The following is a 23332-nucleotide window of genomic DNA, read 5'->3' as shown; positions in this document are numbered from 1 at the left end:
ACGGAGGTATTTGATTTGGCAAAACATTTTGGCTTATCAACTCCAATTTGCTTAGAAATAGGAACAACAAGCAGTTTCACAGTGTATAAAGCCCATATTTCTGGACTGAAACATTGATATATACGCACGGAAGAATCTTTTAAAACACACAAATTCATTCCTGTTAGCCAAACAGAAATTTAGGAAGAATTAAAAAAGAATTACACTTTAGAAAATTCTCACTGTACAGTAGTGTTTCACTTATTTAAAAGCAAATCTCTCTCACACTGAGTTTTATTGATAGATGATAGATAGATAGATAGATAGATAGATGATGATAGATGATGATAGATGATAGATAGATAGATAGATAGATAGATAGATAGATAGATAGTGTCACAACCCCTGGTATGCCCCAATTATGGGAGGAAGCTAACTGCTTCCATTCTCTGTCCATCGGCTCGTCACAAGAGACCATCCAGACAGAAAGCCCAATATTTTACTGTTGCCTTTGTTACATTTTGTGTTGTATTTGTGCTGATAAATAAATAAAGGGAGACTAGTATAGATCTATTTCAAGCTATTTAGCTCTCATCAGCTAGCCATACCCTTACTGGGATTTGAACCTGTGCTGTATTACATCTTAGGCAAACGTCTTAACCATTAAGCCACAGGTCCTCCTCCTTATCAGCTGAGTCCAGGGAGGTAGGTATATATTTAGTGTATGTATGTATGTATGTATGTATGTATGTATGTATGTATACACACACACACACACACACACACACACACACACACACACACACACATATATAAAACCATAATATCCTTCTGATGAAAACTATTTATAAAGTCATATATTGCGGCTCAAAATAGAGTACCTTGAACTCACAAAGCTAGTGGCTATTCGGGGCACAAAGCGATAATTTTAAGCTTATAAATTATAACTGAGAAAATGTTTTTCAGTTTATTGTCAGAAACCTGAATACGGTGCCAAAATAAGGCGCGCGAATAGGCCTTACCGACCTGCATTATTTCTCCGGCCCAAACTTTAAAAAAAACAAAGCTTTACATATTTACAAGCAAAAGAGACAGGTGTTTGTTTTTTTAAGTGAGCACTATTTTAAGGCTTTTCTTGTTAGAAAATATTTACTTAAAGGTATATTGGAGGAACAGAGTATTGACAAAATGATAACCAGGATTTTACAAACCGCCATGCAACACACGTCTCAAATAATGTAGAAATAAATACGCCATTTCTGGTCTGTCTTGAAACGCACGTCAAACCATCACAGCCTGGCTTATATTTTCTCTCCCTTAAAAAAAAAAATATCTCCGTATTTGGCAGTCGTGGTTTATCCTTGACTCCCCGCCTCCCCCCCCCTTTAAATAATCCAGCGGATACGGGAATCTAATCCGTAACCACTTGAGGTACTAAACACTTCTGCCTCACTTCGTTGTCTTCGAAAGTGATAGCCTTGGTTCTCTTGGGCTCGATCCAGGAGTTGTGTATTACAGCACTGTTTGGAATCGGGTCGGCTTCCACGATGGAAACGACCCGTTTCTTCATTTTGCTTTTCAAAACTTTTTGAAACTTCTGTCTGGTGAAAGCGTACAGGAGAGGGTGGAAGATAGTGGTCCCGTAGGCCATAACCAGGAAGCACAACCTCAGCTTTACCAAAAGGTCGCTGGGTCCCAAACATAAAATGATCGTGTTTAGAACGGTGATTGGTGTCCAACAGAGAAGAAAAGTGGAAATGATCAACAGCGACATGCGGAAGACTCTTTTCTGCCGTTCGCGGCGCTCCCGGTGTCTCTTCACCGCCCGCCGTAGAGCGATGATAACCGAAACGGAAGTCCTTACGCCGAAAACCACATTTCTCCCTCCGCTGGCGTGCGGCGTCTCGGTGGGTTCTTGTTGGGTGGCCATGGAAATGGTCTTCTTTTTCGCTTTCTTCTTCTGCGCTGTGGAAAACCGGGTGCCGATGCGAATGTTGAGCGCCTGAAGTATTTTGCTGTATGTGATGAGCATCACGACCACCGTGAAGAAGAAGGTGGGAATTTGCACCAACAGGTGATAGTACATGCCCAGCTCGGTGTGGTACTCGTTCGCGCTGACGCACAGCAGCGTCTTGTTCTCCCAAGTGTTGGCGCTGTGGGCGCTGAAGAAGTTGACCTCGATGAACGGGATCAAGAAGGAGAAGAAAGAGACAGCCCAGATCAACGTCATGAGGATCATGGCCCTTCCCATCGTCAAGATCCGGTTGGCGGGTTTGACGGAGATGTCGTAGCGGTCCAGCGTGATGGCGAAGACGTTGATGGCGGTGGACACGCTGGCGAAGGACACGCAGGCCTCGTGGAAGCAGCAGATGAGGGCGGAATTGTTCTCCAGCGGGAGCAGGAGGATGACGATGGTTAGCGGGATGCACCCCAGGCAAATGATGACGTCGAGAACGTGGAGATTCATCGTGATAATATTACTGACCGAGTTGATCAAGTTGGATTTCATACAGTAAAGTACCAAGACGGTGAGGTTGCTGCCAAGGCCCAGGACGATTTCTAACATGAGGAATCCGGTGAGGGAAACTTGAAAGCTCAGCGGGTAAGACAGCGGCTGGTACATATTGGGCTCAGAGTCCCTGATGGCATCGCGGACAGTAATGTTAGATTCAGACTGCATGTTGGTTTCTGGGACGGAGGAGAAACACATCCTTTCTCCCAAGTTTCTTTTGCTCTAAAAGACAGAGAGAGTGGTTAGGAAGAGGATTGATTTGGGGCTCTCTCTCTCTTTTCGCTCTCTTTTTTTTAAATTTCGCTTATCTTCAGAAAATAATTTCCTTAGTTTCACTAGCAGATAGATAGATATACACACACACACACCACGCGGCTACCTGGTTTCAGAAATTAGAGATGGTACAAAAGATGCTACTTTTTTTTAAGGAGAAGGTGTGGTGCATATGAAAAGCTTGCTTAGCTTTTAATTCCATGTTTAGTGAAGGTAGGTAAAGGATGGATGGATGATGGATGGGTAGATGGATGATGGATGGGTAGGTACAGTAGGCAGGCAGGCAGAGAGACAGACACAGATGATAAATGGGTGGGTAGTAGATGGATGGATAGGTGGATGGATGGGTAGGTAGGTACAGTAGGCAGGCAGGCAGGCAGGCAGGCAGGCAGGCAGATGATAAATTGGTGGGTAGATTGATGGATGGATGATGGATGGATAGGTGGACGGATGGTTAGGTAAGTAGGTAGGCAGGAAGGCAGACAAGACAGAGACAGACAGATGATAAATGGGTGGGTGGCTGGCTGGCTGGATAGACAGGTAAAATAGTCTGTCTTCTGTCTGTCTGTTTACCTACTGTACCTACCTATTCATCCGCCTACCAGGTGGATGGATGGGGTAGGTATGGTAGACAGACAAAGATAGATTGATAGACAGACAGACAGACAGAAAGTGGATGGATGGGTGGGTGGGTTGAGTGAGTGAGTAGGTGGGTGGGTAGGTGGATGGATGGATAGGTAGGTACGGCAAGCAGGCAGGCTGGCAGGCAGGCAGAAAGACAGACACAGATGATAAATTGGTGGGTAGTGGATGGATGGATGATGGATGGATAGTTGGACGGATGGGTAGGTTCGGTAGGTAAGTAGGTAGGCAGGAACGCAGACAAGACAGATAGGCAGACAGACAGATGATAAATGCGTGGGTGGGTGGCTGGATGGGTGGATAGACAGATAGACAGATAAATAGTCTATCTTCTGTCTGTCTGTTTACCTACTGTACCTACCTACCTGGTAGGTGGATGGATGGGGTAGGTATGGTAGACAGACAGATAGAAGATAGATTGATAGACAGACAGAAAGAAAGTGGATGGATGGATGGGTGGATGGATGGATGGAAGGAAGGATGAGTGAGTAGGTGGGTGGGTAGGTGGATGGATGGATGGATGGGTAGGTAGGTATGGTAGGCAGGCAGGCAGAAGATAAATGGGTGGGTAGGTGGATGGATGGTGGGTGGATGGATGGATGGATGGATGGATGGATGGATAGATAGATAGATAGTCTGTCTGTCTGTCTATCTACAGTACCTTCCCATTCCTTCATCTACTCAGGTGGATGGATGGAGTAGGTAGGGTAGACAGACAGAAGATAGATTTATAGACAGACAGAAAGAAAGTGGATGGATGGATGGATGGATGGATGGATGGATGGATGGATGGATGGATGGATGGATGGATGGGTGAGTGAGTGAGTAGGTGGGTGGGTAGGTGATGGATGGGTAGGTAGGTACGGTAGGCAGGCAGACAGGCAGACGATAAATGGGTGGGTAGGTGGATGGATGGATGGATGGATGGATGGATGGATGGATGGATGGATGGAGAGAGAGAGAGAGAGAGAGAGAGAGAGAGAGAGAGAGAGAGAGAGAGAGAGAGAGAGAGAGAGAGAGAGAGAGAGAGAGAGAGAGAGAGATAGTCTGTCTGTTTAATCTACCGTACCTTCCCATTCCTTCATCTACTCAGGTGGATGGATGGGGTAGGTATGGTAGACAGACAGACAGAAGATGGATGGATGGACGGATGGGTAGGTGGGAGAGTAGGTGGGTGGGTGGATAGATAGATGGATGGGTAGGTACGATAGGCGGGGAGGTAGGCACGCAGGCAGATGATAAATGGGTGGGTAGCTGAATGGATGGGTGATGGGTAGATGGATAGATAGTAAATGGGTGGGTAGATGAGTGGAAAAAAAGAATGGATGAATGGATGAAAACTGCATCCTGGTTTCTTAAAATTGATCTGGAAACCTTTTGATTGAGATCTTTAAATAAAGCCCTTTATCAAATGGTATAATTTTAAAAAAATAACTTACAAGCCTTATTTTTCATTAATAATTTAATTTCCTACTGGGAAAGGACCTGCTTTGGCTATACATTTCACTGTATTAAAATGCACACAGCTGTAAATGGTAGGTGTGTGTGTATATAATCTTACAATCCATTATTAGTCATTTAAATCAGGATCATAAATACCTAATGCCCATTTATGACTATTTATATATAGTATAAATGTACTTTTATTTGGGGTGGTGGTGGTATTCCCTTTAAGGAAAGCTTTAATTGCAGGCAGAAATTGCTTGTATATTGTCAAATTATGGAGTTGAATTAAGCAATAGATCACAACATATTTTTGTTACCTGATTAGGCAGGGAGGCCTGTTTGTGATTGTGCGTCTGTTGTCGACAGAGTGAAGTAGGTGATACACCTTTGTCTACTTGTTCTAAAGTCCGACATAAAAGCCAGGACCTTAATTCGATGAAATAGTAATTTCAACATTAGATTTTAGACTGTGGCTACTCCCTTAAGGGTTTTATTATAACAGTATGAAATTTTTCTATCAGAGGCCTGAAAATAACCTTTTTTTTAATATGCTCAGCATACTAAATGGGGGTCCCCTAATGCTTGTTTATATTTTGATCCCACTGGAATAAGAGGAGCTTCAACAACAACAACAACAACAACAAAATTACAGGTGGTCCTCGACTTATGACCACAAATTTGGGGCCCAAAATTGATGTTGCTGAGTGAGACCTTGGTTAAGTGAAGTTCGCCCCCTTTTGCGACCTTTCTTGCCACAGTTGTTAAGTGAATCACTGGAGTTGTTGAGCGAGTCACACGGTCGTTAAGTGAATCCGGCTTCCCTCGTTGACTTTGCCCGCCAGGAGGTCGTAAAAGGGGATCACGTCGCCCCAGGGGTCCCTGCAACAGTCATAAATACGAGTGTGGCCAAACGCTTGAATTTTGATCACGTGACCATGGGCCATGTATGAAAAACGGTAATTTTTCCCCAGTGCCATTGTAGCTTCAAATGGTCACTAAGCGAACCGTCGTAATTCGAGGACTACCTGCACAAATTTGCAAAATGTATACATGGACATCCTGTGTAGATTTGCAAAATGCGGATCTGACTTATTTGCTCTGCCATTCTTGTTGAAACAATGAACCTTGGTGCAGGTGGTCCTCGACTTACGACGGTTCGTTTAGCAACCGTTCAAAGTTACAGCAGCACTGAAAAAAGTGACTTTAGGACCATTTTTCAGAGCTATGACCCTTGCGGCATCCCCATCGTTATGTGACCAAAGTTCCGGCGCATGGCAACTGACTCGTATTTGTGACGGTTGCAGTGTCCAGGGTTCACATGATCCCCTTTTGCGACCTTCGGACGAGCGAAGCCAATGGGGAAGCCGGATTCCCTTAACGACTGCAGCAATTCACTTAACGACTACGGCAAGAAAGGTCGTAAAATGGGGGAAAACTCACTTAACCAATGTCTGGCTTAACAACAGGAATTTTGGGATCAATGGTGGTCGTAAGTCGAGGACTATCAGTAGTCTGTTCAATTAATATAAACCAAAGGAATGATACATTGGAATTATTACAATAAAGGGAGGTATTTCTTAAAGACCGGGATTTATTATGTTATAACTTTGGGCATGAAAATAAACAGAGAATAACTATGACTTAGCGCCATTTAGTGGGTGCTTCGTCACGACAATAGTCACACTAAATGTGCCATAAATTGTGTTGTTTTGCACCATATGACAAGAGAGGGAGGGAGGGAGGCAGGCAGGCAGGCAGGGAAAGAGAGAGAGAGAGGGTAGTTCTCGGTTTAACGACCAGAACTGACCCCCAAAATTTCTGTTGCTAAGTGAGACGTTGGTTAAGTGAGTTTTGCCCCCTTTTTACGACCTTTCTCGCTTCCGTTGTTAAATGAATCACTGCAGGTGATAAAGTTAGTAACTCGGTTGTGAAGTCCACCTGGCTTCCCCGTCGACTCTGCTTGTCAGAAGGTCGCAAAAGTGGGTCTCGTGACCTCCGGGACTCAGCAACGGTCGTAGGTATGAGCCAGCCTGCCAAACGTCTGAAATTTTGATCACGGGGCCACGCAGATGCCGCAAAGATCGTGCGCGTGGAAAAAAAAACACTTATCCGTTGCTTTTCAGTGCCGTTGTCGCTTCCAAACGGTTGCTAAACGCACTGTCGTAAGTCGAGGACTACCTGTGGAGTAAAGATGGAGGAAATAATCTTGCAAGGGGGGGAGCTGGAAAGAGAAACCTCACAGAAATGGAAAAAACCTCTCTCGGGGCGGAAAGTAAACATTCAGTCATATCAGGCAGGACTTCAGTTAAACAAATGCAGAGACGGTGACAAGAGAGAAGGTCATTAAAATGAAATATATTTCCGGCTCTGTTCTTCGGCGGAGCGTTAAACGTAACGGGGGCAGGAAGCCCCTGACCTTACCTGAATTGGATCCCCTCACGGCCCTGTCGGCTGACAATAACAGCTTGTCGTGAGTTTGCACATGGTGTCACTGACAGATTTTTCTGACAGGCGTTTTGGCAGGGCGGACCGCCGGAACGATCCGCCTGCCTGCCTGCCTGCTTGCCTGCTGGGCGAATATGTTACTTTTCCTTTATTCCCAGCGCTTTCCCGCTGCCGTTTCCCGAGACATCGCCGCCGACCTCGGACGCCCCCCGAAACGTAAAATGACCCGTCCAAGTTTGACGCAACCAATGGTGGGGTAGACACATCGGTTTTCGTGGCAAACGGCCGGCCAAGGGTTCATAAATTTGTATCCTTCGGGAAGGTGGGGACCGTTTTGTTTTTTTCAAAGAAATCCCTGAAGTTGCGCCAAAAGTAAAGGAACCAGCTTCAAAAGCTTTACTCCGACATCCTCCCACGGCACTTTTAAATTGGTTTGCAGAGTCTTTCTGCCCATTAGGCCTCAGCCGCCGGTTGTCTAGAAGAAATCGACGCCGTCAATATTAATATGTTTGGCCGAAAAGCCAGGGACAGCGTCAGCTGGTTTATCCTACGCATAGTTTCCGTAAAGTTTTAGTCCTTGTAAGCGACGGACCCAAGGAACACATTCCCGAGATCGGAAATTAATTTGGGATTGCTTCTGGTTTGTCGGTTTTCCTTTCGCAGTCGACAACCTTGGCTGTTCCCTCGTTCACTGGTGGCATGATGTTGTATTGTAATTCCACTTACAGGAGGGGTTCACAATTGAGGGAGGAAATCATCGTGTTAACACTTCCATTTGGAGGGGGGGCTTACGCTGTTGCACTATCCGTCGTGCAAATCGCAGCTTAGATCTCCGTTCTTTTCCTCCTTTGAAGTCTGCCGTATAAGCGCATCTTGCAACACCGCCCCTCCCCGCTCTTCAGATTCCTAGGTAGACGTATTGTTCACGCCGTCGTTAAGCGAGCCCAAGTAAACCGCGAAAACCTTTGGGGGAAGGGAGGGGGGTTTAAAAAAAAAGGGGGGGGGAAATAAGACATTCAATTCTGTTTCGGAGAAAGCGATCCATGACAGATACGATCTCCCATCCCTCCCAAACCATGCGAACCGTGCGCAGTGCCTCTTTTGGGGTGTGGGTGGGAAGTTTGCAACGTTTAAGGAAGATCAAAGCATTTCCAAATATGGCTCGTTCTCCCCTCCCCCCCCCCCAAACAGATCTTCGAGCTTGATCTTTTAAATTGGACGTGTTTAAAGATGGCATTGAAGGGATTTGTAATAAGGGGGGGAGGAGGGGAGAGGCGCTATGAAATGCAATGTAAAAGATTCAGTTGCTTCGCCAACATTTTAATTCACCTTTTGGGGGGGGGGTTCTTGCCTTTTCAATCCCTACCTGTATATCCACTTCCTCGCGGGTTCTTTTCCCCCTCCAAACATGTCTTCTTCGGTGGAAGCATTCGAGAACAGGGCACCCCATAAACCGAGCCGTGCTTCTCCCACCCAGCAATTAAAAATTTGCCGTAGGACCCAATATCTTCCCCCCCCGCCCCCCCCAAGGAGCAGCTGTCGATGACGGATGGGTTGGAATAAATGCCTGGCTGTCCAATAATTTGATGGAAGCCCACTTTTTTTTTTAACCACGCAAAGGAACACCTACCCGCTAGAACTCAAACCGCACGCTCTCCGAAGAGCATTTCTCCCCCCACTCAAATCCCCCCCCCAATTGCATATTTTCCACCTCTCCAAATGAAACATGAAAAATTGACAGTCGTGCCAATCTTGCGGGCATCCATCAAACAGACGCCCGAGAAGTCAAAAGCAGAATTTTAAGCTGAACTTGAAAGACGTGTGTGTGTGTGTGTGTGTGTGTACATACATATGTATGGTGCAGGTATATATTTATACATATATATATATATATATATATAGCCTGTGTATATGTGTGTGATGTATGTGTTTAGGTAAATATGCACTTTTATCTTGAGAGCACCAACAGGATTTCATTTTTAACGTGAGCCACAGTAAAAGGAAAATAAAAGACAATCAAAGTTATCTTTAAAAACATTCCTGAAACTCTTCTCTTTACATGCTGTCGAGACCGCGGATTGTAATAAGCATTTTGCTCCTTACCTCCAGCGAGGGCTGAGCGAATTCCCGAAGACGGTTGAGCAGTGCCAGCTCGGCGGGATTCATGCTGGCGAGGTATTGTTTGGCTCCTTCACTTGTTCGCCGAGTCGAAGGGAAGGGAATCTGAAGCATCTCCCCCACCCCACCACCACCACCCCACCCCAAAAAATCCAGCCTCGGCTATTGTTTCAGCGTCTCCCTGCTTCCACACCGCTGGTAACGCCGCCGAGCCCACCGCCTGCTGCAGTCTTTCTCGCTTCCTCCAGCAGAATCAATAAGCATCTGCAAATGCATCATGACAGCGGTTTAACATCTGGAAAGCTGAGAGGTTCAGCAACGTTTGGGGTGTGTGTGGGGGGGAGAAAGGCGGCTTTGCTTGAAGCTTTGGGTCTGGGGAGGGGTGGGGGGGGAAGGCTTCGTTCGAGCCGCTTTAGGCAGAACGACAAGCCACCTTCTCCTCTCTTCCCTTCACTGCGGGAGCAATGCGCTGTGTTCTCTATCTCACGATTGGCCAGGGATGTTCAGGCTTTAAAACCCGTGCTGAATATGGGAGCAATTTTTTTTTAAACCTCTCCTCCGAGGAAATTCCTCTTTCAAGGGCTTCCCAAAAAAATAGGACCCACCATGATTGGCGTAGGATGCCTCTAGAGTTTACTGAAAAGATGGGATTGAAAACGTTATGGTTTGGGACGACATCCTGCACCAGCGGACGAGAAATCCCCCATTTCAATCGTGGGGGGAACAGGTGGAATATGCACCATGGGTAACGCATAATATATTTCCAAACAGCCGTATGGCATCCGGCCTAGATTTTTGTCAGGTTCCCTGTTATACAGACATTTCGGATGAAAACCGAAGCCATGGGATGACCAAGAGTTTGAACAGGCTAAGGCCACCTTTGGTGCTTCCTCTGAGCAAAGTGTTTCCAAAATTAAGAGTTGCCTAAATTAGTTAGTGTAGTTTAGTTTAGTTTAGTTTATTATATTTATAAATATTTATATGCTGCCCTTTTCCCCCGAAGGGGACTCAGGGCGGCTCACAACTCAAACTAGGGAAGGGGGATACAGACAAAAAATTTAAAAAACAAAGCATAACAATGCATAATTTAAAACACACAACAGTCATACCATTCGAGACGGGGGCAACAGCTCTTTAGCCCCAGGCCTGTCGGAACAGCCAGGTTTTAAGGGCTATGCGGAAGGCCTGGAGGGTGGTGAGGGTTCGAATCTCCACGGGGAGCTCGTTCCAGAGGGTCGGAGCAGCCACAGAGAAGGCTCTCCTCCGAGTACTCGCCAGTCGACACTGGCCGGCGGATGGAATTCGGAGGAGGCCTAATCTGTGGGATCTAATCGGTCTAGTGGAGGTAAATTAACACTTATGTACATCGAGTCCTTATTGATTAGCCCTCGGGCCGTATCGGAGCGCAACGTTCCAGAAACAAAACATTGCTAAAAATTTGATAAAAGCAATTTAAAATGAAATGTGATGAAACACAATTTAAAATGGAATGGGGAATAAAACATGATTTAAAGTGGATTTGGAATAAAATACGATTTAAGATGGAATAAAACACAGTCTAAAATGAAATTGGAATAGAATGCAATAATTTGCGATACAGATAAAATAGGATAGAATTATATTTCGGCATCACTCCTACAATCTACCCCAATCTGTCCCACATAGGCAGATCTCGTCCGAAACCATTTGCTGTATTTGTGCAATAAATAAGATTTATTTTCAGTTTCTGGCCGCGGATAAAGTTGTTTTGATATAGGGGGTCCCAATGGGTCATTCATTTGGTATATGGACCAAAGGTACCTGTGATATTTACACTAAGGAAATCCCAGAGGTGTTTTATTTCCCCCCAAGAGACAACTGGATTTTTTGGTTTTTCTTTTTTTTTATTGAAAATTTTATATTTTACAAATATATCCCCCCCCCCAAGCCTAACTCCTCCCCCAACCCCCCCCCCCCCCGCCAGCCTCCCAGAGCAAATACAGGGTATAAACATTAACATCCATATTCTAAGATAAGCTAACAGACTTTAGCATCATCCCTCACTTGTATTTTAACTCCCCTTTTATAAAGCTAACTTTAAGCAAATTGTATCCTTCCTTGCTCATTCACTCATAAGCTATCTGGAATTTCTTAGTCCCATATTTATTGTGAATATAATCAATCCATCTTCTCCATTCCACCTTGTATATCTCATCTGAATGGTCCTTAAAATATGCTGATATTTTAGCCATCTCTGCCAAGTTTGTTACTTTTAGTGTCCATTCTTGAATAGCAGGTAATTCTTCCTTCTTCCAGTACTGCGCCACCAATAGTCTTGCTGCCGTTGTAAGGTTCAGGATCATATCAGTATCTATAACTGTACAGTCTGTAATTATACCTAACAGGAATAACTGAGGAGTCAACTTTATCCACCTTTTAAGAATATTTTGCATAATCCACCATATTTTTATCCAGACTGCTTTAACCTTTTTACAAGTCCACCATATATGAGAGAAAATCCAGGCATAAGAACATTATTCAACGGCTCCCACCAAAGATTCAGACGAAATTCAAGTTATTTCCCAGTGCATCCCAAATATTGTGGACCTCCCTGGCCCACTAGAAGATGGGTTAATTAATTTTTTTTAAAAAAAACTTTACTTATTGATCTATGGAGATTCTCACTCATCCTGGTTCTCAAAGGTGCTTTTTTCCGAGAGGCAACTGGACTTTCTGATTTTTAATTGAAGACATTTTGCTTCTCATCCCAGAAGCTTCTTCAGCTCTGACTGGATGGTGGGGAAATGGAAGGATTTATATTCCTTGCAGACAGCTGGTCATTTGCATCCTTTTAGAGGGTTGTTGAGGCCACTTGGAAGTTTTATCTGTGTCCTTAAGGTCACCTGAGTGGTGCAAATGGTTCCTGCAGTCTGCAATTTTTCCCTCTGGAAATCTATTCCTTCTCCCACACCATTCCAAACCTCCAAGTGGCCTCAACAACCCTCTAAAAGGATGCAAATGACCAGCTGTCTGCAAGGAATATAAATCCTTCCATTCCCCACCATCCAGTCAGAGCTGAAGTTAGAGGTAGGGACATGTGGGGGGTGCATGCATGGGTGTTATGCACACAAGCACGGGTACATGCGAGGGGGAGCACGCACGCATATCCAGGGGGCACATATGCATGCGCGTGGGCTTGCATTAAATTTGGGGAGTTTGGGCATTCGGTCCGGAAAAGCCATCACTGACCCTATACTGTACATTTTGTTTTTCTGGCCTAAATGTGTGAGCCTTACTTTTTACACCCTTGAATTTCATTTGGTTGAATAGTGCCCAGCGTGAAGCGCCCTTCGGGGGGTCTCTTCTTCAGAGCTGCTTCAAGGCAGCTTCAGAACTGGGGTGGCTGTTTTGTGGCCCCAGCCGAAGATTTTGGGGGGCCGTTCTGCTCACCCAGCCGAGGAAGCGTCTACGCTGAACGATTCCCACCAGAGTTCCTAATTATCCATAAAGCAAGACGGTGGGTTGTGCATTTAGGTCTCGGCTGAATCCGGATGCGCCGTTAGATCTCGGCGATGAATAATATTTTGGGCAATTGCCTGTTGAAGAATCCATTAATCTAAAATTATGCCTTGTTAATCGTCCGTCCCCCTCCGCCCCCTCCGCTGCGTGGTTGCCCTGTAATGAGCCCATTAAGCGAAGCAGAAACACCCGATCGGATTTTTCACTGGGCGGTTCGGATGGAGGTGGATATGTTATTCCGATACAGATGTCAGGAAGTGTCCTCTCTGAATGAAAGCCAGAACTGCTAGAAAAACAGTTATTTTAATTTTGCAAGAGTTGCTTTGGTTACTTGCAGGAATCTGAGTCCAATTCAACCAGCTGCTCGCTAGCTATCACAGCCTTTTCGTGGTGCATCTCCTCGTTCCTTACGAAACTGTCTTTTTCTGAGAAAAGTCTACTCACCAGAGGTGGGTTCCTACCAGTTCGCACCTATTCGGTAGAACCGGTTCGTCAAATCTACAGAACCGGTTAGAAGAGGTTCCACCAGTGGACCCGGAAAGCAGGCCACACCTACAGAAGAGCTTCCAAAAATTTTTGAAACCCACCACTGCAGGGGTGGGTTTCTCGACCCGTTCCAACCGAACCGGTTGGAACAGAGCCGGTGGCGTCCTCGTGCACGTGCGCGGTGCACGCATGCGTACTAGCTGCTCCAGGACGATCGCGCAGGCGCTGTATGCTTCCTGTGCATACGTGGAAGCGCAGAACTCGTCAAAACCAGGTAAGGATCGCGGTAAGGATTACTTACTTACTTAGTAAGTAAGTTACTTACTTCCGGGTTCGGCGACCAACCGGTTCGCAGGGACCGCCGCGAACCGGTTGAAACCCACCACTGCACCACTGCCACACACACACACACACAGAGAGAGAGAGAGAGAGAGAGAGAGAGAGACTGACACAGAGAGAGAGAGAGAGAGAGAGAGACTGACACAGAGAGAGAGACTGACACAGAGAGAGAGAGAAAGAAAGGAAAGAAGAAAGAAAGAAAGAAGAAAGAAAGAAAGAAGAAAGAAAGAAAAAGAGTGAGAGATGAAAGAAAAAAAGAAAAAAGGGACAGAGAGACAAAAGGAAGGAAAAAGAGAGGGGGGGAAGAAAGAAAGAAAACACATGACCGGCAAGCCACTCCCACAAAGGAGGCCACATCCACAGAGTGGGTTCCAAAATTTTTTGAAACCCACCACTGCTACTCATTCTATAGGCTGAGGTGGTATTCTACCGGTTCAGACCGGTTCGCGGTAGGGGAAATCCCGGGTGGCCCCAACCACCCGCCCCAGCTCTACGGCATCCCGTTAAGCCCCCTTTTTCGCCAAAAGAGCATGCTGTGGAGGTGCGTGTATGTGTGTGTACTCACATTTGCCAACCGGTAAGGAAAGTGACGGTGGCTCAGAGGCTAAGACGCAGAGCTTGTCGATCAGAAAGTTTGACGGTTCGAATCCCTAGCGCTGCGTAATGGAGTGAGCTCCCGTGACTTGTCCCAGCTTCTGCCAACCTAGCAGTTCGAAAACACGTAAAAATGCAAGTAGAAAAATAGGAACCACCTTTGGTGGGAAGGAAACAGCATTTCGTGCGCCTTCGGCATTGAGTCACGCCGGCCACATGACCACAGAGACGTCTTCGGACAGCGCTGGCTCTTTATATATAATAATAATACTTACTTCTTCATTACAAGAAGTATAAACAATGGTAGTAATTTATCTCCTACACCAAAAAACCCTTCCATATATCCGTCTCTTTATGTATAAACAAATCTTTTATGCCCCGTTTCAATTTTAATGTCAGAGAAAGTCCATTAAGAGAGTCCTTATCGATTTTGTTCTTGATCGTAAACCAAACATATATTCCTTCTTTTTTTTAAAAACTTTTGACAGTCTTCATCTTTAATCCCTTCAAATAGTGTCCTAGACCGAGAACTTGGTCTCTTTACATTTTTTTTTAAAATCATCTCTATTTTATTTCCTTAGAGGAGCTATTTTGGAAGTATTGTAGAACTCTGTTATGTTCCATTATGTTGGCCTATATCAAGTGAATCGTTAAGTGTCAAAAAAACAGCACTTTGAGTGCTCATATAAATCAAGGTGCTATCCATACACGAAGAGAAAATATTTACATTTGGCCTGCTTGACAGCTTGGCTGGCTTTTGCAACAGTTTGTAAAATTAGATAGGACAACATGAGCCCATCGTGAAAACTATTTGGGCCTCCCCCCCCTCCCGTTTCAGAGAGCCGAGGTGGCGCAGTGGTTAGGGTGCAGTACTGCAGGCCACTTCAGCTGACTGTTATCTGCAGTTCAGCGGTTCTAATCTCACCGGCTCAAAGGTTGACTCAGCCTTCCATCCTTCCGAGGTGGGTGAAATGAGGACCCAGACTGTGGGGGCGATATGCTGACTCTGTAAACCGCTTAGAGAGGGCGGAAAGCCCTATGAAGCGGTATATGTCTAACTGCTATTGCTATTGTTATGCTGTTTTCCTTCCTTCCTTCCTTCCTTCCTTCCTTCCTTCCTTCCTTCCTTCCTTCCTTCCTTCCTTCCTTCCTTCCTTCCTTCTCCATCACTGGAGGCTTTTAAGAAGAGATGGGACGGTATATAAGTCTAACTGCTATTGCTAACTGCTATTGCTATTCATTTCTGTTTACATCATAAATCAGGAATGGTATGTCATTAACAAAATCAACCAACTGGCAAATAAAGGAAAATATTGAATATGATTTCCCCCCCTCTTATCGTAGAGAACTTTGCTTGTTAGGCAAACTTTTTAGAAGCTCGTGTTTCGTGATGAATTTTGGGTCGGTAGATTTGTGAAGTAAGGAATCTAGTAGACTTCTTATATGAGCTCCAAATTCCTGTTGCTAAGTGAGAAGCGGTAAGTGAAGGTTGCCCTATTTTACGGACTTTGGCTGTCTTCCAAAAGGGTGGCCATTGTCTTTTTAAACGCAGATGGGCTGCGGAATCTACTCCCGGTGGGTTTGATCTCCTATGTTGTGCCATGCGTTTGTGAAGTGCCTGTTTTGTTTCCCCAGTGTACAGATCTGCATTTCGCAAACAAACAGATAAGGACCTTACAATCCAGCTTGACAAGTTAGTTACGTTCTCTTTAGTCAATGCGTTGTCTTCTGCGAGAAGGGCGTGTCACAAGCAGTCTTTTTTATAGTCTGGAGAGGAGCCTAATGACCATCAGCTGAGCGCAATTACCTCCTGTACTTGCGTAATTGTTCCTGATGCCGAGTAGCTCTTCGATGGCGTGCATCCAGGAACAACTCACTGCTGACTTCTGGATCACTCTCCCTTGTCTCCTCCCCACTAGTCTAAGCTCAGGTGCTACCTGGTGGCTAACCAGTTTCTCTGCGCCCTGCTCAGAGTCGGAACCCTGTCCAGGGTCCTCCACATCCTCCAGAGCCGACTCATAGGGCCCCTGCTGTCGGAGTCTGGTGGCAGCTCCAACGGCTCCTGCTGGGCCACAACACCTAGGTATTATTTTCTTTCTTAATTACCTTTATTCTTTGAAAGTGGCTAATGAAAAGCAACAGCCCTTCTCTGGTTTTTGCAGAACTAGAAGTTCAGGGGAACATTTCCCGATGCATCACACAAAATAGCCTTTGCCGATAGCTTTGGCCCAGCAGAATTGCCAGATCTAAAAATGGACATGGAAGAGGAATTGGCAAATAGTGCCTTTCTGACAGCCATATAATTAGATTCACTTAATGATTGTAGATTTCTACACAGATGGACAATTTTTACTGGTGGGTTTTGTCCTTGAAGTTTGCAACCTTTGAAAGAAGAGTGTATTATTTTATTTCAAAGCGGTTGGGGAGAAATACAGGTAGACCTCAGGTTACGAGCCCCACATTTCCCGTTGTTGAGCAAGACCGTTGTTAAGTGATTCACTGCAGTTGTTAAGTTAGCAACACGGCGGTTAACGAAATCTGGCTTCCCTCTTAACGTTTCAACATTAAAAATATTTCTTCCCGGCTCTTCCCTTATATGCAAGTAGTCCTCGAGTTACGATCACAATTGAGCCCCAAATTTATGTTGCTATGTGAAACATTGAGTCCCCCCCTCCCATTTTACAGCCTTTCTTGCCACAGTTCTTGAGCGAATCATTGCAGTTGTTAAGTTAGTCACACCGTTGTTAAGCGAATCGGGCTTCCCCGTTGACCCTGCTTGTCGGAAGGTTGCAAAAGGGGATCTCGTGAGACCCCCGAGACACCGCAACCGTCATAAACGTGAGCCAGTTGCAAAGTGTCTGAATTTTAATTAGACGGCCATGGGGATGCTGCAACGATCAGAAGTGTGAAAATAGTGATAAATCACTTTTGCTGTTGTAACTTTGAACAGTCCCTAAGTGAAGTCGAGGATCACCATTAAAGAATAAGACGATTGTTGCAAGTGCATTTCGTCTTCTGTTTCTTTTCTTTCTCTTGCTTGATTTTAGACTGGGCTTTTATAGCAGGATTCCTTAAAATGAAAACCGGGCTTCTTTCTGGAGAAGAAATGGCGAACCGAAGGCGGTTTCTGCTAAGGGCGGAGCCAACCATCATGGCTATCAAAATAATAATAATAATAATAATAATAATAATAATAATAATAATAATAATAATAATAATAATCCGGCGAAACAACTGGCCGCTGTGATACAATTGTATAATAATAATAATAATAATAATAATAATAATAATAATAATAATATTATGTAGTATTATGTAGTATTATACTAGTCGGGTGGGGCCCGACTAGTAACCAATGCCAAATCCGGCGAAACAACTGGCCGCTGTGATACAATTGTATAATAATAATAATAATAATAATAATTACTGTAAAAAAATCGCGCAGACTGATTATAAATTGCGGCACAATTCAGTAGCACAAATGATCCATTGGAATTTGTGCAAAAATTATAATATTAAAACAGCAACAAACTGGTGGGAACATCAGCCTGAAAAAGTCACCGAAAATCAGATGGTCAAGATCTTGTGGGATTTCCGTATACAAACCGACAAAATACTGGCGCATAATACACCAGACATCACACTGGTTGAGAAAAATAAGGTCACAATCATAGACATCGCATGATAGCAGGGTCGCCGAGAAGGAACATGAAAAAATCGCAAGATACCAGGACTTAAAAATCGAAATTCAACGACTATGGCACAAACCAGCAGTGGTAATTCCAGTGGTAATTGGCACACTGGGTGCTATTCCAAAAGCACTGGAATTACATTTAAAACAGTTAAAAATTGACAAAATCACCATCAGTCAAATGCAAAAAGCCGCACTGCTTGGATCTGCACGCATATTACGAAAATACGTTACGACGTCCTAGGCCCCTGGGTGGGGCCCGACCAGTAACCAATGCCAAATCCGGCGAAACAACTGGCCGCTGTGATACAATTGTATAATAATAATAATAACAACATGAAAAATTGAAGAATGCTAATTTGGAAAGAGAGCCAGGAGTAACAGGCAAAAATGCACCAGCGAAAACAGAACCGAGCACTTGCAGGAAAATAACAGCTGTGCCACTGCTCGGATAGGATTTCTCTTGGCAGTGTGTTAGAAACCAATGTCTTAGCACGTTGTTCCTTAATGTAATTTGCCTTTTTTTTTTTTTCAAGATGCGTTCAGAATTTCATAAAGGCTCTTTTTTTTTTTTCCCTTTCATTTTTCCAGTCTTTTTCTTTCACTGTGAAATCCAACTATTGTGCATTAATCATGTTCCAGGATATGATTTGAGCTGATGGCTCATTTGGCTTAATGTTAAAGTCGCTGTGAGAATGAGCAGTCCGTCTGCTTCCTACGTTGGAGGAAAGTTTGTGAGGTTTTCATAATGCAACGTGCGACACACACACACACACGCCAGTGCGTATGCACGCATGAGAGGCACTGTCGTCCCCCCCACATCTTTTGCATGTTTTTTTTCGCTCTCCCCAGGCTCCAGAGGCTTTATAGGAGCCTGGGAAGGGCGAAAACAGCCTCCTCCCCCCGGAGGCCCTCTGGAGGCTTCAAGAGGCTTCCCCGAAGCCTCCGGAGGGCTTAAACCTACCTACGAACAAACTGGAAGTCCGTTCCCGAACATCCGGTTTGCCCATAGGGCCGTTTTTTGGTGCTCCGGAGGCTTCAGGGAAGCTCCTGAAGCCTTCGGAGGACCTCCGGGTGGTGATGGGGGGGCAGGGGAAGCTCTTCTTGCCCTCCCCAGGCTTCTATAAAGCCTCTGGAGCCCGGAGAGGGCGAAAAAATGGCTTTAAAAAAGCCTGAAGGTTTGCCATCCCCGGTCCTAGGTATATGTGTAAAATGGATCGTTCTTTTGGGATTATTTTAGGTTGATTGTAATTTGCTGGAACAATATGGATGGATGGATGGATGGATGGATGGATGGATGGATGGGACAGGTAGGTAGGTAGGTAGGTAGGTAGGTAGGTAGGTAGGTAGGTAGGTAGATAGGTAGATAGGTAGATAGGTAGATAGGTAGATAGGTAGATAGACAGACAGACAGACAGACTGACTGACTGACTGACAAATGGATGGATGGAGTGGATAGATAGATAGATAGGGTAGATAGGTAGGTAGGTAGGTAGGTAGGTAGGTAGATAGATAGAGATGATAGACAGAGAGAGAGAGAGAGAGAGAGAGAGAGAGAGAGAGAGAGATGATACATGCATACATACATACAGACATACAGACATACATACATAGATACATACATACATACATAGAGAGAGGGGGGAGGGAGGGAGAGAGGGTAGATAGGTAGGTAGGTAGGTAGGTAGGTAGATGATAGATAGATAGATAGATAGATAGATAGATAGATAGATAGATAGATAGATAGATAGATGATAGATAGATTCAACGTGTATGTTGAACTTTGGAAAAAAAACAGATATTGGTCAATTTAAGCGAATGATAAGTAAGCTTCTGTGATGAAAGAAACTACCAGGAAAAGAAGATCAAAAAAAGATAGGTTTGCTAAAGAAAAGCACATTATAACTGCAAACAATTCTATGTAGGAGGAAAAAATAGATGACAGAAGAAACTGATGAGGCTAACCAAAAAAAAAAAAAAGGCTTAGTGAAGATCTAAAAGAAAAGAAAGAAAGACGATGCATAGGGATTGTGAAAAAGGACCAGTTCATGATAAAATAATACACACCCGGGTCCTCTATTGTGAAGCTCGTGTCTCACCAGCTTCAAAGCCCAGAACGAGCCGAAGGCAGCTAAAAGGAGCTCTCTTGTTATTCTTGCCATGCTTTGCCGAGTTCAAAACGAAATGAAATAAAAAATAAAATTAAAAAAAGAAGAAGAAGACCAGCTGCTCAGCGAAGGAAACAAAGTGCCAACAGGTAACTCTGAAAAGGCGACGCTGCTCCTTTTCTCCTCCGACGACAAAAACAAAAACAAGAATTGCCTTTCATCAGGAGATTGGGAAGAGGAAAAGGGCCCGAACCACAATAAGAAAAAAAGCTCTCTGAATTAATTTCCATCTGTTGGACCAAATGAATTAGGGCTTGTCAAAATAAGATGGGCTTTCTAAATCCATAACAGGAAGTCCTCCACTTACAACAGTAAGAGACAGATTCCTTGACAGATCCTCTCCCCTCTCCTCACCTCTTCTCCTCACCTCTTCTCACCTCTCCTCTCCCATCTCCCCTCTCCTCTTCCCTCTCCTCACTCCTCTCCTCCCCTCTCCTCTCTCCTCACCACTCCCCTCTCCTCTCCCCTCTCCCTTCCCCTCTTCTCTCCTCACCTCACCTCACTTCACCTCTCCTCACCTCTCCTTTCCTCTCCCCTCACCTCTCCTCACACTTCATCTTCCCTTTCCTCCCCTCTTCTCATCTCTCCTCTCCCCTCTCCTCCCCTCTCCTCACCACTCCCCTCTCCTCTCCTCTCCTCCCCTCTCCCCACCTCACCTCTCCTCTTCTCACCTCTCCTCTTCTCACCTCTCCTCTTCCACCCTCTTCCCTCCCCTCTCCCTTCCCCTCTCCTTTCCCCTCTCCTTTCCTCACCTCTCCTCACCTCACTTCACCTCTCCCTCTCCCCTCTCCTCACTTCTCCCCTCTCCCTTCCCTTCCCCTCTCCTCTCCCCTCTCTTCACCCCTCTCCTCCCCTCTCCTCACCACTCCCCTCTCCTCTCCCCTCCTCTCTACCTTCCCCTCTCCTCTCCTCCCCTCTCCTCACATCACTTCACCTCCTCTCTCCTCCCCTCTTCCCACCTCTCCTCTCCCCTCCCTCTTCCCTCTCCTCCCCTTCCCTCTCCTCACCCCTCTCCCCTCTCCCTTCCCCTCTCCTTTCCTCACCTCTCCTCACCTCACCTCTCCTCACCTCTCCTCTCCCCTCTCCTCTCCTCACCACTCCCCTCTCCTCTCCCCTCCCCTCTACTTTCCCCCTCCTCTCCTCACCTCTCCCTTCCCCTCCCCTCTCCTCACATCACTTCACCTCCCCTCTCCTCCCCTCTTCCCACCTCTCCTCTCCCCTCCTTTTCCCTCTCCTCCCCTTCCCTCTCCTCACCCCTCTCCCCTCCCCTCTCCCTTCCCCTCTCCTTTCCTCACCTCTCCTCACCTCACTTCACCTCTCCTCACCTCTCCTCTCCCCTCTCCTCCCTTCCCCTCTCCTCATCTCACTTCACCTTCCCCCTCATCATCTCTCCTCACCTCTCCTCTCCCTTCCCCTCTCCCCTCCCCTCTCCTCTCCTCTCTCCTTTCCTCACCCCTCTCCTCTCTCTTCTCCTCACCTCTCCTTCTCTGCTCTTCTATTTCTCCTCTCCTCTCCCCTCCTCTTCTTTTCTTTTCTCTTCTCTTCCCCCCTGCTCCCCTCCTCTTTCTTCTCTCCCCTCCTCTTCATTTCTATTTCTCCTCTCCTGTTCTCTTCTATTTCTCTTCTCTTACCCTCTCCCCTCCATTATCATCTTTCGTATCATCATATCATATCATATATTTTCCATCCCATCCAATTCCATTCCATTCACTATTCTATTCCATATTTCATCCCATCCCATCCCATTTATTCTGCCCTGCCCTGCCCATTAGTACAAGAAGGTTTTGCATTTTCTGCTTCTAGCTTTATGGATAGGCAACCACAGCCTCTTATATTTGTAGGTATATATTCCCTGGCTCGACTTCAGCATTTCTGTGAATGGCAATAGAACAATTGCTTCCTTAGCGAAGTTTCTCCAACATTTCCGCCACCTGCAGTCTGGGATTAAAAGCTTGGCTCAGGTGCTTTGTTTACCGTTCTTTTGAGATGCTCTTGAGACGTCGGAGTGGGGAGACAGAAGGGGTAGGAGGTAGTAGAGATTATCCGGTGTTTTAGGTGGGGCGTGGAACGACAGTGTAGGAAGTTATCACCCAGCCCTTTCCCAGAAAAAAAATATGAAATATCCTAGGAAATATTGAAAAGGCAGGATATTTCTCTGGATGTGAAAAGGGAAGAAACGTGTTTTAAAAGACAGAATAGCTGCCTGCAGCTTCCTGCCCGCCCATCCCCACTTTGTCAATGGGCCATTAAAGCCTGAGCTAGTCCACTTTACATAACAAAGGGTTCTCCCCTTCAGCTCCAGAGTGACGGGATTAAGGCGTGATAATATTGGCCCTTTACCCAACTCGCCACATGGCATCTGAGAACTCAACCCAAACCTGGGTTCAAAACGCAGCCTAGAGACGCACCCTGCATGGGCCCATGGGAGTCTGACAACCAATCAGAATACAAGCTGAAGATCAAAGGCCAGAGGGGGCATAAAACCAGGGACTTTCAGCATCTCAGCCCTTCCTTCTCTTTTCTCCACCAACATTGAAGCATGTGATGTTCAGGACCTCAAAACCACGTGGTCCTGTCCACCATTAAAACCATCTTTCCAAGCAGCCTCCATGTCTCCAGTGTCTTTTCCCCCACTTGGAGCCGGACCCAGAAGGATATTTCTTCCAACAACAGCATTTGAGAAAAGGTTCTTCCATTATTATTATTTTTTGCATCCTTTTTCCTTGGTTCTCCCCCCTCCCTCCCCATTTTAATCGTTCGTATATTTCCCCAAAATGCTAACTCTCATCTGGCATAAAATTGCCGCTTGATGGATTGTAGCTACAAGCAGAAATCCGACGGAGAGACAGGAGCTGACAGCGAAGATTCACGTGGACTTAAGTGAAACTACTTTAAATTAAATCCGTCTGTGGTTCAGTGCCTCCGATGAGGGGTTTGCAAGGCTGACATCTTGTGCGTGCAAAATATGTCGGCCAAATCTGGCATCGCGGCTGCTCCGGCACGCTTGAATGACTTTCGCGCTCACCTTGACCCGAAATCATACTTATTCCTTAAAATATACCTACGCGCCGCCCGTCTTCCGATGGAATTTAAAAATAAAGAAATGTTTAAAACAAAACGGATTCAAAGATGCAGCACGCA

General features: G+C 45.5%; 2 protein-coding genes across 3 annotated transcripts in view; one reads left to right on the top strand and one right to left on the bottom strand.

Annotated features, from left to right (window-relative positions):
• COG5 (component of oligomeric golgi complex 5) overlaps positions 1-23332 on the top strand; it is a 136504-nt gene that overhangs the window by 25319 nt on the left and 87853 nt on the right. The gene's annotated exons all lie outside the window — the stretch shown is intronic.
• Positions 930-10252, bottom strand: GPR22 (G protein-coupled receptor 22). 2 transcript variants are annotated; one of them, XM_087722324.1, is made up of 3 exons: positions 9401-10252; positions 7274-8260; positions 930-2713 (listed from the first exon to the last, which is right to left on the bottom strand). In XM_087722324.1, exon 3 carries the CDS (start codon positions 2687-2689, stop codon positions 1391-1393), a length of 1299 nt encoding a protein of 432 aa, XP_087578450.1. In that variant the 5' UTR covers positions 2690-2713; positions 7274-8260; positions 9401-10252; the 3' UTR covers positions 930-1390. The 2 variants fall into 2 exon arrangements, with proteins under 2 accessions (XP_087578450.1, XP_087578451.1); XM_087722325.1 differs by lacking the exon at positions 9401-10252 and adding an exon at positions 8664-8766.

The sequence above is a fragment of the Thamnophis sirtalis genome, unplaced genomic scaffold, assembly GCF_051295495.1.
Source record: "Thamnophis sirtalis isolate CommonGarterSnake01/CBP01778 unplaced genomic scaffold, rThaSir2_p1.2 scaffold_9, whole genome shotgun sequence".
NCBI lineage: Eukaryota > Metazoa > Chordata > Lepidosauria > Squamata > Natricidae > Thamnophis > Thamnophis sirtalis.
Note: the sequence above shows the minus strand (reverse complement) of the source record. Positions and strands in the feature narration are given on the sequence as shown.